General features: G+C 44.2%; 1 protein-coding gene across 1 annotated transcript in view; it reads left to right on the plus strand.

Annotated features, from left to right (window-relative positions):
- The window catches only part of ATP8A2 (ATPase phospholipid transporting 8A2), a 460,059-nt gene that overhangs the window by 45,455 nt on the left and 398,431 nt on the right, over positions 1-16,173 (plus strand). The window contains exon 2 of the mRNA XM_054973360.1: positions 11,332-11,476. Coding sequence (XP_054829335.1) covers positions 11,376-11,476 — 101 coding nt within the window. The 5' untranslated portion in view covers positions 11,332-11,375. The remainder of the gene's footprint in view (positions 1-11,331; positions 11,477-16,173) is intronic.

The raw sequence follows: 16,173 nt of genomic DNA on the forward strand, positions 1-16,173 counted from the left end.
TGGTCACAGACCTGCATCGATTGTGTACTCTTTTACTATTGGCTGCTCATGTGATAAAGCTCCCCTCCCTCTAGCCTTTTACTTAAGATCCACTCATTCTTCCATTCTTCCTGGTCATGCCAGTGAAGAATCCTGCCTTGCCCCTTTCTTTCTTCTTTGCTCATCGTCTTTTAAGGGCCTTTGCATCCGTATGGCAATGGTGAGGCTGGTGCCCTGTGCAAAGAACACACGCCACAACTTTATTGATTACAGCCATTGGAGCACTGGCAAAGCATATGGCAACGAATCTCCTGCATCGAGTGGCCCCATGCAGTTCAATGTTCCCTTCCCCAGTACGCTTGCTGGGCACCACAGGATGGCAGGTGATACACAACTGTCATGGTGTCACCAGACAGCCCTGGCCATCCAGAACAAAGGCTGCAGCGCCCCCCGCCTGGGCACATATCCTTCGGCTTCACCCCAGATGCCATAAAGGGGCCTCGAGAGAGGCGAGTTGAGCTGCTCAGACTGCATGTTCACCCCAGTGGATCCGGCCCAATGTTTCAAAATGGCCCCAAACTGTGACAAGCCACCACTTGATGTCTCTGTCACCCGAGGGTGAGAGGGAGGGAGGGAAAGTGCTCCATCACTTCTGATGCTGCCCCGTGAAATGGTGGTGACCACATGGCTGCAAGAGAGAAGCCAAGACAGACCTGCACTCCTCTCTCTATGCCCCCCAGCACGGCTCTTTGCCTCTACCCGAGCCTCGCCCCCGGCTGCAGCATTGCCCACCAGTGAATCGGTGGGCTTCCTTTGCCTGTCTAACCTCTCTGTGACACCAGAGCATCTCAGGCAGTTGCTTTCAGTGCTTCACTGCCACAAAATACCTTTTGCATCACAATATAGATTTCAATATTTAAAAATAACAAAACTGGTCTGTCTCTGTTTATAACGTCTCCATAGTCATTTAATGTGCTTTGAGGCATTCAGCCTTGGGACACGGAAGTATTGTTATATTGGATGCTAGCCAGACTTATACTTACTTTGTTCTTTTAATTTCCTCTACAATCAATTTGTGTGGTCTTACAGTTATTTTTGTAGTTTTTCTTTCCATTTTTCCATTATAAGGGATTTTGTGGTGACAATAGTGATGAGATATCAGTTGGCTGTGGTGAAGTGATGTTATGGAATATTTACAAACATTTTGTCTTCTGCAGAAAGTGGTCACAGATAGAATATTTGTAGTAGTCCACTTCTGTGAGTTGAAGTAATACTCCATTGAGTCCCAAAAGCACAGGTGCTAAAGATTTGAGATGGTCTGGAATGGGTGGAAGATTGAGGACTGCAAAGCTCAGGGTCAGAGCAGACAATATCCAAAATGTTCGGCTGCTATAGAAAATGGCTAGATCACTGCCACCATTACCACCACACTATAATGTCTAGTGGAACTTACCTGCACCCTCATATTGGGACATTCTGCATTTCCCCATTCCTGTGCCATATACTGGTGATGGCAGAGTTGGAGAAATACAGAACATTGTGATGTTATGGCGCGAGATAACTCCTATACACTATGCAGCTGTCATTTTTTGTGACAGATACACATTTAATGTAATGTCTTATTGGTCCCTCAGTTAGCTATAGGAGTTAGTGGGAAGGGAGTCAAGGGACAGAATGGCTAGAGAAAGGAGTCCAGGCAGGTACAAAACAAATCCAGGAAGGCTGGTAGGCAGGAGGGAGACCTGAAGAAAAGGGAAGAGAATAAAGGACATTGAGAAAAGATGGAGCTAAGGTGGTGGGTGAGAACACAGCTGTGGTAAAACCTTACTCGGCCTAAGAGCAAATTTGGTTGCAAGGAAGGAACAGCAGGGGTAAAATATACTGAAAAGCACTCGAAGAATGCTGAGGAAGGGAGTACCTTAGGAGAAAGTGGAGCTAATGAGAAAGTGGGCTAGGGAAAATATTCGTAGGGACAAGAGAATTCTCCCATCTTCAGAGATGAGGCGGGTGACTGTGGGAAAGAGGGACTTATCTGTGGTGGTGTGCTTTTTATGGAATTCCTTCCCCAGTCAAATTTGCCACGCAGTTACTTTTATTTACTTACTTTATTTACTTCATTTGTAGTCTGCCTTTCTCACTGAGACTTAAAGCAGATTACAGAATATAAAACTATGCAGTCAGACAGCATAAGACATCCAGTAAAGAATGCCATTGGACTAGGATTACAAAATTAGAAGACACTGCAAACAGCAAACTTGCTAAGGCAAAGTATACTGTAAACAGTGCATAAAGTGGAATTACAAAGGTAAAAAGGTAATGCAGTAAAAGCAAAGTGATACATACAATAATCATTGCAGTAGACTACAGTCTTACTGCATTATAAAAGTGTCCTCCTGAACTTTGTTGTCTTCTAGATGTCAGGTAAATTCCATTTTGGAGGGAAGGTGGCTTGGTAAAGCCCAATCTCATCAGACCTTGGAAGCTAAGAAGGGCCAGTATTTGGATGTGGGGCCACCAAGGAAGAGGGAGGCAATGACAGACCACCTCAGCTTCTCACTTGCCTTGAAAACCCCTTGATGGACTTGACATAAATTGGTTGCGAACTGAAAGCACATATTTATGTAAAGTCCATTTGGTTTTTCTGTGCTGTTAGTAATATCTGTCCTTCTAAGGAAAAAAAGTTGTTTATCATATAACATTGTTGGTTCTGTTGGTTCTTAATTTTATTTTTTGCTTGTTTTGTGTTGCTTTTAGGTTCTCATGCTTGCCTTGAAGGCTGTTTTTAGCAGAAGGGGAGGGTGCAAGTATCTAAATAAATAAATGAGCTGATACCTGGAAAGAAGTGGCTTCTTACCCTGGATATCCTGAGAAACTTCTGTACCGCTGAAAGCTGCCTGGAAAGGAAAACTTTGCCTGAGATGGCTCTTCCTCTTATGGCAGCACCGTGATAAGAAAAATGACGGATGGTTAAGTTTCCCTTTTGTGCTACACAGAGAGCCTTGACTGGATATGGTAAGGGAGCAGAGAGCCCTGAGAGGTGGCCAACTGAACCCCACAAATGCGTTTGACCCGGCCAGCCACTAAGAGGGGAGGAAAGAGAGGAAAACTGTGGGCTGGGTGGCCCCAGGCACCCTCAGTTGTGATAGCAGCCTTGCCCCTCTCAGTGGCAGGGAGGCAAAGTAAAGCCTTGAGAGATCAAACGCCAAGGGAAGCAGGAGTCTGGTTCCTTTAACGGCCTACGGGATTGCAACAGGTACAGCTTGTAAGAAAAATATACCTGCGGATATTTCCTCTTTTACACTGTTTTGAAAAGTGCTTTCTGATTTTTATGATTACTTTTTATGCATTCCCCTGCTTTTCTCTCAAGTGGGGACCCAAAGTGACCTATCACATTCTTCTCCCCTTCCCCACATTATCCTCACAAATGCAATCTTGTGAGGTAAGTTACGCTGAGAGAAAGTGACAGACCCAGCGACCTTTCATGGCAGAGCAGGAATTCAAACCTGGTTCTCCCAGGGCCTAGTCTGAAATACGCTATTATGCCAGACTACAGGGGTCCTTTCCTCTAATGCCTGTGGTCATCCCAGTGACGCTCAGTGCCACCTTTATGACTCTTTTTGTAATTCTGTAGAAGTGATCTACTGTCACTTGTATCTTTTCTTTTGGTTTCCGTTATATAAATACAACATGAAATGACATGCCATAAGACTGAACTCTCAGTCATCACTGCTGGGGAATGCCTATCATTTTGATGGGGTTTATGCACCTTCACGAAACCCTCCTCTGAAAGGAACAGAGACAGAACCACAGAATTTGGTGGATGACAGATTCCCGACCCCTACTGTTGTGTTTCTGAGCTACTGTCAGTGTTTGAATAGGTGCTTTCCTGACAAAGGACTGCAAGAAGGGCCCTCTGCATTTCATCTCTTTCTAATAATAACCCTTTCAGTCGTCAGGCACATTATTTCTAACATAATTTGCAGTGTTAGGTCATAGTAGGTTGCGCTTATCATTTAGCCTTTTGTTCCCGTTTTTCACTGTGGAGTTCATGAAAGGACAAATAGTCCAGTTGTTCAAAGTCAGACGGCATACTTCCAGAATAGACCTGCTGCTAGAGAAGTCACCAGAGTCATTTGGACGTCTGTTAATATACATGCATATGGTCATGAAACATTAATGGAAAAATAGACTTGTGCGCAATGTTTGCTTCAAAGTTGTCCGTGTTTCTCGTGTTTCTCTAAATTCTGCCAAGTAAACAAAAGTGGTTCTCAAAGAATATATAATAAGATACTAGAACAATTTGGTGTCTTCTCAGATTGGATCTTTTGATTTAGAACATGGAAATGCTTTGTTTTCTCAGATGGTAGCCGTGTATAAAATAAATCCTATGGCAAGAAAACAAAAATTCTGTGCTTAAAAGTAAAACAAGAATACTTTCACCTATAGTGGCCCTGACCCATTAAGACATGTAGAGAGATCTGAGTTGGATGTGGGATTATGTCTGTGGGGGATCTGCCTGTTTTAGCAGTGTATGGGTATTGTTTTGACACTCTTGACCAAATTAGATGTCACAGGAACAGTTCTATCTGTCTAAAAGCACAATGTCTCTATCTAAAGAGAGCTGATCAGAATGTAAAATATTCAAATTAGTGGATGCATTGGTGGATACACTGGGTTGGATCTGCTGGAGAAAAAGGGACAAGAGGGTTCCCCTTTCTCCACCAAAAGTCTATGCTGGGGATTATGGGAGCTGCATGGACAAAAGGCATGTGTGATGGGGCTGGAGTGCAGAAGAGAATTAGGTGAGGTTGAGCGAAAAAGCTGGCTGGATCCATTCCTTGGAAAAAATAATCCTCATCAATGTGTGACTTTCCTTTCATCATTTAAGACTGATTTGCATATCAGTCACTCAAATGGAGAGCTTTGTAAAAACTGCTGAGGCTAGGGGTTTGCATTATATTCTCATTTCAACACATTTTAGTTTATTGCGTTGTTCATTCTTCAAGAAATGTTTTTACTTTACTCAGGCAGTGAAACATATGATTTATATAGCCACTAGCAACAGAGCCCGTTGTGAAAACAAATACAATGGGCTCAAGCAGCAAGGCTTTGGTGCGGCCCTCCCAAGACCCCGCAGGGAGGGAGCTCCCCCTGCGTTGCGCCTGCCTGCTGGCTCTGAGGGCCGCAGAGCTAGCAGAGAGGCGTAGTGCAGCCCAGCAGCCAGAGGAGGTGGTGGGAAGGCCACGCAGGGAGGGAGCCCCGTGCGCTGCACCTGCCCGCCGGCTCCGCAGGCAGGTCTCTGAGGGCTGCAGAGCTGGCAGGGATGTGTAGTGCAGCCCGGCAGCTGGTGCAGGTGGTGGGAGGAAGCCCCCCTTTCCCCTGTCCAACTGGGTGGCAGGCGGGAGGGCTCTGCTGCCGTCCCCCTTACTCGCGGATCAGCTGGGCAGAGAGAAAGCCTTCTCCCCCTTCCCACAGCCATGCAGTGGGGAGGCAACCTGTTTTGCTCCCACTCCTTATCCCCGTGTTCTACACATGTGTGGGGATAAGAAGTGAGTCATTGGCAACATGGTTTACCTTTTATGTTTTAGGATTATATATACCAGCTTTCAAATTTATAGATTTCTAAAGAAACATAGATAATAGAATAAAGGGATTTTCAATGTCAAGTTTGATTTACTTGCTCCATAATTTCAGGGACATGAAATGCCATTTAGGAGCCCAGTGACTTCCAAAAAACTTTTTACTGTATGTACACGTGTTATAGGTACACATGTATTTATGGACTGACCTGCCTGAGGAGGTCAGGAAAGATCCTACTGACCTGGCTTTCCTCAAGCTATGCAAAACTGAATTATTCAGGAGGGTTTTCTACCCAGATTATAGGCCTGTATCATAAGAAGTAGCTCAGAGAGATTCCTTGGTAGGGACAGTACACCAGTCTGTTGCATACCGTCTGCTGATGCAAACACTCACCTTCTAGAGAGTTTCCACATTGCTAAACATGCCATGTAAACATGCCATGAAATCAGAAAGATTTCATCTGTGCTTGGCTTTATGTTCAGATTTTCTGCTACGATATCCTATCGTATCTCTTTCACAGAACGCCTTAACTGTTGTTCATTATTGTACTTTGCTCAGTGAATGTCCTAGCTGTTGATTATATTGTAATTTCACTTGCACTGTGTAATCCACCCGGGATCTCAGTGAGAAAGGCAGACTACCAGCTAGCCAGCCAGCCCACTAACTTCATACTGAGTTTGGTTTAAGGCTTCCAAGTGCAAATACATTTAATTCTGGTCTTCTCTTGGATGGTTTTGACCTTATCTGTTCATGATTCAGTGACCTCAGCAATTATGACCTGTTGGGTAAGGTTTATATGTATAGCAAGGCTTCTCCAACTTCCTGTTTCAAAAAGGAACCTACTACATCAACAATATGTTACCCACCAATGCTTGTAGGAACTATGGAAGCTGTCTCCGATGCACTGCAAGGAGCTGTGTAAGGAAAAAACCAGGAAAAACTCTGGAGAAGTGTAAAACATCTCGTCTAAAGATTTGTTTGGATCCTAGTCAGAGTGTCTAACTGGATTCCCATGGAAACAACTACAAAATTAACCATTTCTTAAAATCAACAAGGCTGAATGTGTTTAGTTCTGCTGGCCACTATAGAGATACACAGAAAGGTCCTTTTCATTTTTAAATAGATGCATGATAGAGGACATATTTTGCCTACATAAGGTCCCACATTTCATTAAAAAATTGTATGGCTTGGGCTAAACAATAATGTTGGTTGATTCATGCTGAGATCACTTTGCACAGACACCTTATCCTCCAGTTTTGTGTCCTTATGGGTCTCCTTGATGTGATTCTTCACTTGGATATTTCGGGATGGGACTCACTTTTTGCCCATGTCTGTATTGTTATATTTCCTCTTCACCGGATTCACATTCTGCCTTTTCTTCCCTTGTCCAGTGTGATGTAGTGGTTAGAGTGCTGAACTAGTATCCCCACTCTGCCATGGTAGCGTGCAGGCTGACCTCAGGCCAGTCACACAGGGCGTTGCTGTGAAGGGGGTTGGACTAGATGACCCTTGTGGACCCTTCCAGCGCTATGTTTCTATGTCTGTTATGAGGATAAAATGAACATAGGGATGTGAGAAGAACCCTGCTGGATGGGGTGGGTAGTCCACCTCGTCCTGCATTCTGTTTCACACAACGGCCAATGAGTAGCTCTGGAGAGCCTCCGGACAGGGCACAGAGGCCAAGGCCTCCCCCCCCCCCCCCGATGTTGCCTCCCAGCACTGGGGTTTACAGGTTTCATGCTTCGGAATATGGAGGTTTCCTTTACTCGGCATGGCTGATATTCTTCAGCCATGAATCTGGCTAAACCCATTTATGTTTGTAGTGATCACTACCTTCATTGCCTGTGAATTCTACAATTTAATTACTCATTGAGTTAATTACTTGTTGAGCAAATGGAGGAGGGAAGAGTGATGTAAACTGCTTTAAGTCCCCAGTTAGGGGGAGAGTGAGTTATATATTAAGTACCCATTACATAAATAAAAGTATGGAGATTTGTACCACCTTAAAGGCAAAGAACGGAGAGGTGCCATCTGCCTATGCTTCAGCAGAATCACCAGCTGGCATATGTACGGGACTGCCTCCATCCCTATGTCCCTCCACGGCAGCTTTGCTCATCTGAACAGGGTCTCCTGCAGGTGCCAGGCTGCACATGGGCAAAATCAACAACACCCCATACACGGGCTTTCTCTGTGGTGGCCCCTACCCTGTGAAATGACCTGCCTGAGGAGGTCAGGAGAGCCCCCACTCTCCTGGCTTTCTGCAAATGATGCAAAACCGAATTATTCAAAAAGGCTTTTTATTCAGATAGGAGGGCTGTATTGTAGGGAGGGGGTCTCAGATGCTTCGCTAATAAGTTAGGGACCATAGACTTCACTACTATGTTGCCTTACATATTATCTGTTGCTTTAAATATGTGCTCCTATGAGCTTCCTGTGCTTCATGTTGTCAGTCCTAGAATTGCTTATGCTCTGTTTCAGCATTTTTTCAACTCTATATTGGATGCTAAACTTATGGCATTGTTTATGGAAACGTCCTTGATATTGACTGTACTAATCTCATACTGTGTAATCCGCCTTGAATCTCAGTGAGACAGTCTCTAAATCAAAAACAGTCCAGTAGCACCTTTAAGAATAACCAATTTTATTGTAGCATAAGCTTTCGAGAATCAAGTTCTCTTTGTCAGATGCCTGATACAGAGACTGGTCAAATACAGAAGAGGAGGAGAGAGAAAAGGCAATTAGGGGGAGGAAGGGGGAGGGAGCAACCAAAACATTCCTTTGCTAGTATATGTAAACATCTCCTTTTAGTGTGTGTATCAGTTGGCTTCAAAGGAGTTTGCCCTGTTAGTTTGTAGAAGCCAAACAGCTAGACCATCCAATTCCAATGCAGTATGGGCCTTCGATAACCACAGCTCTCCCTGCCAGATGCATCTGACAAAGAGATCTGTGGTTCCCGAAAGCCCACGCCAGGTGTCACTGAGCTCCCCCAGACCCCACCTCTGTAAAGGAAATCTGTTACCTGTGGTAAGGTGATAACCATTCATAGTCCCTATTCAGTCCCAGCTTGACAGAGTCAAATTTGCATATGAATTCCAGTTCAGCAGCCTCCCGTTGGATTTTGTTTTTGAAAGGTTTCTGTTGAACTACAGTGACCTTTAAGTCTTTGATGGAATGTCCTGGTAGATTGAAGTGTTCTCCCACTGGTTTCTGGACGTTGCCATTTCTAATGTCAGATTTGTGTCCATTTATTCTTTTGCGTAGAGGTTGGCTGGTTTGTCCAATGTACAGAGCAGAAGGACATTGTTGACACATGAGGGCATATATCAGATTGGAGGATGAGCAGCTGTAAGAGCCAGAGACAGTGTAGTTGATGCCATTGGGTCCTGTAATTGTATTCCCTGGGTAGATATAGGGGCAGAGCTGGCATCTGGGTCTGTTGCAGGGCCTGGTACCTGTGCTGGTGACTCTGCTGGCCGATTCATGGTTGTGAGTGAGAAGTCGTTTAAGGTTGGGGGGGCTGTCTGTAGGCAAGGAAAGGTCTTCCACCCAGGGCTTCTGAGAGAGAGGTATCATTTTCCAGGATGGGTTGTAGCTCACTGATGATACGTTGGATGGGTTTGAGCTGGGAGCTATAGGTGACAACCAGTGCATCCCTTCTCAGAGAATGTTCTTTGAAGGAGAAGCAGAGTTTTGTGAATATTTCAAACACTTTTAAAAAAAATAACGGGAAAGCATTTGCACATTTTCTCCAGGTGAAAATAAGGAAATCTGCTGATAAATGTAAATGTGTAATGGCTCTTAGTGAAATTAATGATAACCATTAGATTGATGAGTTGAGTCTGTTGAGTTTTTCCCTGACAGAGCCTTGGTTAGAAAGTTTTTCCCACCATGGAGCTGTAGTGATGGAGGGAGGGGAGCTAAATTTGCTGAAGTGAACAAAAAACACCTCATAAAGGTGTCTCCATAAAAATTTCCAAATATATTTAAAAGCAAGGAGAAAAAGATTAAAAGCTTTGTAAACATGAAGGAGATGGTGGTGAATAATCTCTGGAATGGCAGGAGCTGCCATGCTTGCCCCATAAATCCCTCTCAGCCCTGAAAGGATGAAACAATAAAATAGGGCCTCTTTTGATAAGGACGTTTTCACGTAGAAAAAATGGACATTGGATTTGCGAGTTGGGACAGGGGGTGCTAAGTTTTCAGGGTGCAAGCCCTGCCAGGCATATGTTAAAGAAAGCTTCTTGAACATTGGAAGATGTATTCTCACAGGCAAGTTGCTAAATGTAATAATTCCCATCAGACAGTTGTGTGAGTTGGCCCTCCAGACACCATGTGCAGAATTATCATGTGGTACAGCACTGCTGGGACTCTGAAATCAGAAGGCGGGTATGGGAGCAGACATTGGAATATTTTTTAAAGAAACCTACCTTGGTGTTCTAGTTTTCTAAGTGTAGGTAGCTGATTTGTTTTACACAAAGAACCATCTGAACATGGGATATCCTAGCTGCAGTTTGAAAGTGATAGCTGTAGCATATTATATTTCTTAAAATTATGTTTTTAGTGTTCTGAAAGGACATTGATAATAGGTTTGTTGGAATCTAGATAGATAGATTTTACAATAACAATATTGAGCCGTTTTCAGAGTGTTCCAAGATACTTCTCACTTTCAGTAATCTTTACAGGAGCCCCTTTTGTGAGACCAATATAACGACCCCCACCTTACTAGGTTGTTAGGGCCCTCCCCTACTTCAGACGGAGGAGAGATTCAACAGTGGGCTCTCCCTCTTCCCCACTACAATAGGCCAGTTTTCACAAAGAGTCGTAGAAGTCTTGTCCAGTCTCAGGCAAACGAAGAGTTCTTCTGACGCGGTGTGGTTCATTCTCTCCCTTGGGCTGTGACCTGTCTTTTGTTCCATGGTTTTTCCTCTGGTGGTTCCAGTGTAAAGAAGAAACTGGGCAAATCCTGCTTCCTCCCCAACTGCGTATCGTGGGAGCGTTCCCCTCGAAGCTTTATTCCAGGCCACCCAGGAGTGGTTGACGATGCCCCCTTCCCACTGGAGCTTGCATTATTGCGCACTCATTGTTTTAGCTGAACTGAATATTAGGCAAGAGGCTCCCGGAGGGAGGCACAAACAACCGCTTCCTCTCTCCTCTTCTTTCCCCCGTCACTTCTGCACTTTGCCTTTCCAGTTCCTTGCGACGATTTTCTCCGCCACGTGGGCTCCCTTTTCGCGCGGGCCCCTGCCCCCACACAGCCCCCCGCTGTGCAACTAAAGCCCATCGTGACAAATTACGGCTCTGCTCCGGTCTGCTGCTGCCGGTGCCAATCAATAAGTGGGTGGACTTAAAACTAGTCGGCAGCGACGGGGCTGGAGGGAGTGTCGCCTGGTGCTGTTGCCTTTACTTTGATTATTGTTTATTATTAGCTGCCTGCGCGAGCGCCAGGCAAGGTCTGTGCCTCCCTTTCTCTCTCTCTCTCTCTCTCTCTCTCTCTCTCTGCCAGCCGCGCTTCCTGGTGGCTTTGCACACTCGCTCACGCGCGCACGCCCAGGGCTGGGCAGGGCTGGGAGGCGACACGAGAGGCTGCAGCGATTGCTGGGATTCCGCCTTCCCCAGGGCCGCTCATCCAGGCGCGGAGGAGGGGGTGGGGGAGCGCAAGATACAACGCGCGGCGAGATCTTCGCATCGCGCGGTCTTCCCCTGCTCTGCGCTTCTCCCCGTGACTCTTTCTGATTTCTCTCCCCCTTTTCTTACTCGGCCGCTGCTTGGCAGGACCCCTTTGCCCCCCTCCGGGCTACAAGAAGGCGGACGATGAGATGTCCGGGGCCATGTCCTCTGCGGACCAGGAGGAGGCAGCAGCCCGCACCATTTACTTGAACCAGCCCCAGCCGAGCAAGTTCCGAGACAACCGGGTCAGGTAAGGGCGAGCAAAGGGGAGGATAGAGGGGCGGGTGGGGTGGGGATAACAGTACAGGACCAGTGAGAATCCGCTAGAATTTTAGGATTTGTCCTCAGAAGATTGAAGCTTATCAGAAGTGGCTAGCTGGTCATCTACAGATTTGAGTGCGGGGCTGTAGTGGGGGGGGGCAAGTCCCCAGATTTACCCAAGTGGCTTACTAGCTTGTCTCAGTCTTATTTTCCCTTTTGCCTCTGAATTGGAAACTAAGGGGCCAAATTTGGCCCAGCGATTGACAGTTGCTGATCTCCACACCCCAATTTAGTATAAACTTTTAAAGTGGGGGAAATTAGGTTTAATCTTAATATAAGAATGTCTGATTAGCACCCTTGAGAAAGACAGAAGCAGTTTAAGCTTAACTGTGTTAACACCAGGTTGATTTCTCTTCTTCTTGTTCCTGTTATTCCTGGGAAGGATTCCTCCCCCCCCCCACTTTCTTGTTGCTTCTGGCCAGTGATGAAGTCTTGTGTCTTGAGCAAGAGCAGGGTAAATTCAGTTGATTGACAGGCCTTGCTAGGCAAGAACCCAGCATGCTTCCCAGATCAGAACAGTTAAGACAATAAGGTAAGGTCAGTGGCAGGTGATGGATAATAGACTCTTATTTGCAGAAGAATAGTATGAAAGCTGGTAACAGGTGGGGCACAATAGTGAGAGATCAGTTACCAGGGACTGTACACTGGCTCTCTCAACAAGACAATTATGAGAGCTAATAACAGACGATACTGTTTGGCTGTTCCCATAACAAGAAGTAGAGGGAGAGGAGGCACAGAGATATTAATCCCGATGCCCATCTCTTGAATATGTTGTGATATATTATGTTTATGGAGGGGTAAATGCCAGACTCTCCCAAAAGTCTCAGTCCCTTGCAGCTGGATGTTGTGGAAGGACCTGCTTCCAAGATCAGACAAGTAAAATCAGATATTAAAAAGGAGCCCAAATATATTCTGTTTTGTAACCAATCATGGATGGTTTTGAGTCTTTAAGCCTGGGCGAGTCTATTTGAGTTAAGTACTATGACTTCCAATATTGGTTTCATTTGGCCCCTTTAAACCAATTTAATAAGTTTTAATTGGACTTCACTGTATTGTATACAGATTGTTACTATATTAAACACAATTGTCTAAAAAGAATTTGCTCATATAATCAGATCAAGTGTTTTTGGTTACCGTATTATGTTTGGGGCTGTGTCTTTTGTTTTGTAATGTATTGGTTGGGGTGTCCCAAATAAGATTTGTATAATTTTCCTTAGAGTCTGGCATGGGTGTAGTGCTTAATTTCTAAAGAGATGCTAAGGATGAAGGGTGCCTGGAAGTTGTACCTCTGCTGTGTAAATCCATGCCCATCTTTCCAGAGGTGCAGAAGTTAGTATTGCCTAGTGGTGAGGGAAAAACCCTCTACACATCCTCCAAACCATGTTCGAGGAATGAGCCCTGATTTGAAGACAAGTTCTGCAGATAAACATGCAAATTTGGCACCGATTAAGATCTGCATGTATTTACTCCTAGTGTATTATATTTTAGACATGGATACATGTTTTGTGGCATAATTGCGACTTTGAAGGGAGCCCACAGAGTGCTGCAAGTTGCTCCAGTGAAGTCTGTAATGGCAAATGTCTTTTTAGAAGGGCTAGAAGCCGAGCTGTTGCCATCCAGTTATCTCCCTCTTTCCACCTTGCTGCTGCATTCAGTGATAAATACATTAATTTACAATTTGAAATACAAGCCCTGCGATAAAATAAAACTTGCAATGGATAGCAAGTTGTAAAAAAACATTCAGTCAATACAAGATTACTGACAAAGGATGCTTCTGCATTTGGTTGAAGACATTAATAACTCTAATAAATAGGAGGGCTTTGGTCAGCAAGGTTGTGGCGCTTTTGATCTATTAAAAGAGGTCAACAATTTGATAAAGTGCTAGTAAATTATTTTATATAACAGTGCAAGAAAGATTTAATGCCGGTTGATTGCTCTTTGGCATATGCAAAGAGTAAGAATTAGACCATGCATGTGAAATAGTGTGCTAAGAATGGAAGGGGGGGGGGAGGAGGAACAAAAAGGGGCTTTCAAAGGCATGACCTGGGTGCCAGAGAGATGGGCCTGCTTGTTTTCTAGTTAGTCCAAGGGCCTGGTTCCTAATGTTTGCGCATTACTGAGAATTACTACATTTACAGTGAAATCCTAAGCAGAGGTTCTCCAGTCTAAGCCCTTTGATTTCAGTGAGCTTAGACTAGAGTAACTCTGCTTAGGATTTCACTGTTAGAGAAGCTATACTTTATGATGGTTGCCTATTATGTAGGGGTTTTCCACTTAATCTGATGGATTTGTGTGTGTGTGTTCATGGTTAGAGGTCTCTCTCTCTCTCGCTTGCTGAGCATATCAACAACAGAGAGGAGAGTGGGGCCATCAAAAGATGCGCCGTGCAGTCTTTAAGAAGACATTGCATTGAAGAGAGTGGAAGGCAGTTTGAGTAAGATGTTGGATGCTGGTCCGTGATGATCTCTTTATCATTTTTGTGGTCGCTACTCCAGGAGGCTTTGAAATGCTTCCCTGCTTTCTACCCCCAAAGTAGTTTAGAATCGCCAGAGAAGGTTGCCATGCTAATCTGTTCCAACAAAATTTAAAAAAATGAACCTTGTAGTATTTTATTATTTTATTCATACCCTGCCTTTCTAATTGAGATTTAGTGAGGATCACACAGTGTAAAACAATGCAGTCAAATAACCTGAGACATCCACGATTTGAGTCCAGTGGCATCTTAGAGACCAACAAGATTTACAAGGTATAAACTTTTGAGAATCAAAACTCTCTTCTTCAGATACAAGGAGTATAGCTCCCTGAGCCTTTGTATCCCAGTCAGGAGGTGGGAGGGGTGAGGCAAAGAAGGGATGTAAAGGTTCAGTGCAGCTTGATTAGAGCAGAAATTAACATTGGTAGTGAGAGAAGACTCCTATGTCTGTGTTCAGCCTCGGGAAGGGGGGGCGGGGGTCCATTGTTCTGAACATGTAAATGAACTTAAGTTCAGCAGTCTCATGTTCTAATCTGCCCTTGAAGCTTCTTAAGGCTGAGAGATCTCCACTCCTTGCATCTGAAGCAGGGAGGTTGACTCTTGAGAAGGTTCATACCCTGAACATGTTGTTGGTCTCTAAGGTGCCTCTGTACACAAATCCTGCTGTTCTACTGCAGACCAATGCGGCTACCTACCTAGAACTGAGACATCCAGTAATACAGTAGGACTAGGATCACAGCAATGCAAAACATGTTATAATGCAAAAGATATGTCATAAAAATGCAAAAATTCAGTTACAAAAGTAATAGACAATGCAGCAAGACAAAGAAAATACATACAGTAAACAGTGGAATAGTCTATAATCATGTTATAAAAGTGTCTTCTATTCCATTATACTACAGCCTTAGAACCTTTATAGAAATGCTCTCCTGAACAATTCTGTTTTACACAGTTTGCAGAATGATTTTAAAGATTAAGAGATTTATTACAATATGGAAACAGTCGAGACAGGTTTTATTTTTCCTTGGTAAAACAGACAACAACAAAAAAGAGATGCTGTTTGGGAATCAGGAATAAACACTTGGTTAACTAAAAGGAGGCACCTGCCTTTTTAAAGCAACAGAGTTATTGCAGTATAAACCATTTGTGGATTAGAATCCTCTTCATTGGATCTTCATATGTATCATTCCCCCCTCCTCCATTTTATCATCAACAACAACTCTGTGAGGTAAGTTGGGCTGAGAGAGAGGGAGAGCCACTGCTTCAGAAGTTGCATCAGAAGAAATGTTGATCCTTTAAACTAGAGTTCCACGGAGCACCTCCTCTTCATTTTACCAAGCAAAAATAAAATCTGTCTTGGCTGTTTTAATTATTGATTTAAATGGTTTACTGGCACAAGAGATACTGAGATCAAAAACACATCTCAAGCACAGACGTGTCCGGGGAACAGCGAAATGGATAAAACAGCGCTGCATAGTCACACTGGTTGAAAGAGGAAGGAGGGAGCCAGGCAGGTGAATGTTGCAGGTTAAATCATGACTTATGTTCGTGGATGTTCAAGGGTGGTTTACAAAAAAAAAGAAAAAAGAAACAAGCCCTTTGGGGAGTACAAATAACTAATTATGAGGGGAAATTCTCCCTAAAATCCAATTCTGATGTTCCCTTTAAACCACTGGTTTCTTATTAGGGCTAAAATTTTGGATCACGGCTTCCTTTAACATTAATAAATACTGGAAGCTATAATTATGAGTATTACATTTTTTAGCTTTGAGGACTAAAAATACTTGATAATTTAGAGGTAAGAGTGTATGAAGCTCACTGGGTGACATGGAGCCAGTAACTATCAATGCAGTCCCAGGCAGAGTTACACCCTTCTGAGGTCATTGAAGTCAGTGGCCTTGGAAGAGTATAACTCTGCTTAGGATTTCTGTGTATGTCTCACCCCACATTGCAAGGATAAAATGAGAGGACCTCATGCAGAAGGAGGAGTCACTATAATGCCACTGAATAATGTTGCATGCTCATTTACCACAAATCAGTCTACCACTAGCAGGGTTTTTTTTCGGGGGAACGCGGGGGAACGGAGTTCTGGAACCTCTTGAAAATGGTCACATGGCTGGTGGCCCCGCCCCCTGATCTCCAGACAGAGGGGG

Source organism: Eublepharis macularius, chromosome 3 (assembly GCF_028583425.1).
Source record: "Eublepharis macularius isolate TG4126 chromosome 3, MPM_Emac_v1.0, whole genome shotgun sequence".
Lineage (NCBI taxonomy): Eukaryota > Metazoa > Chordata > Lepidosauria > Squamata > Eublepharidae > Eublepharis > Eublepharis macularius.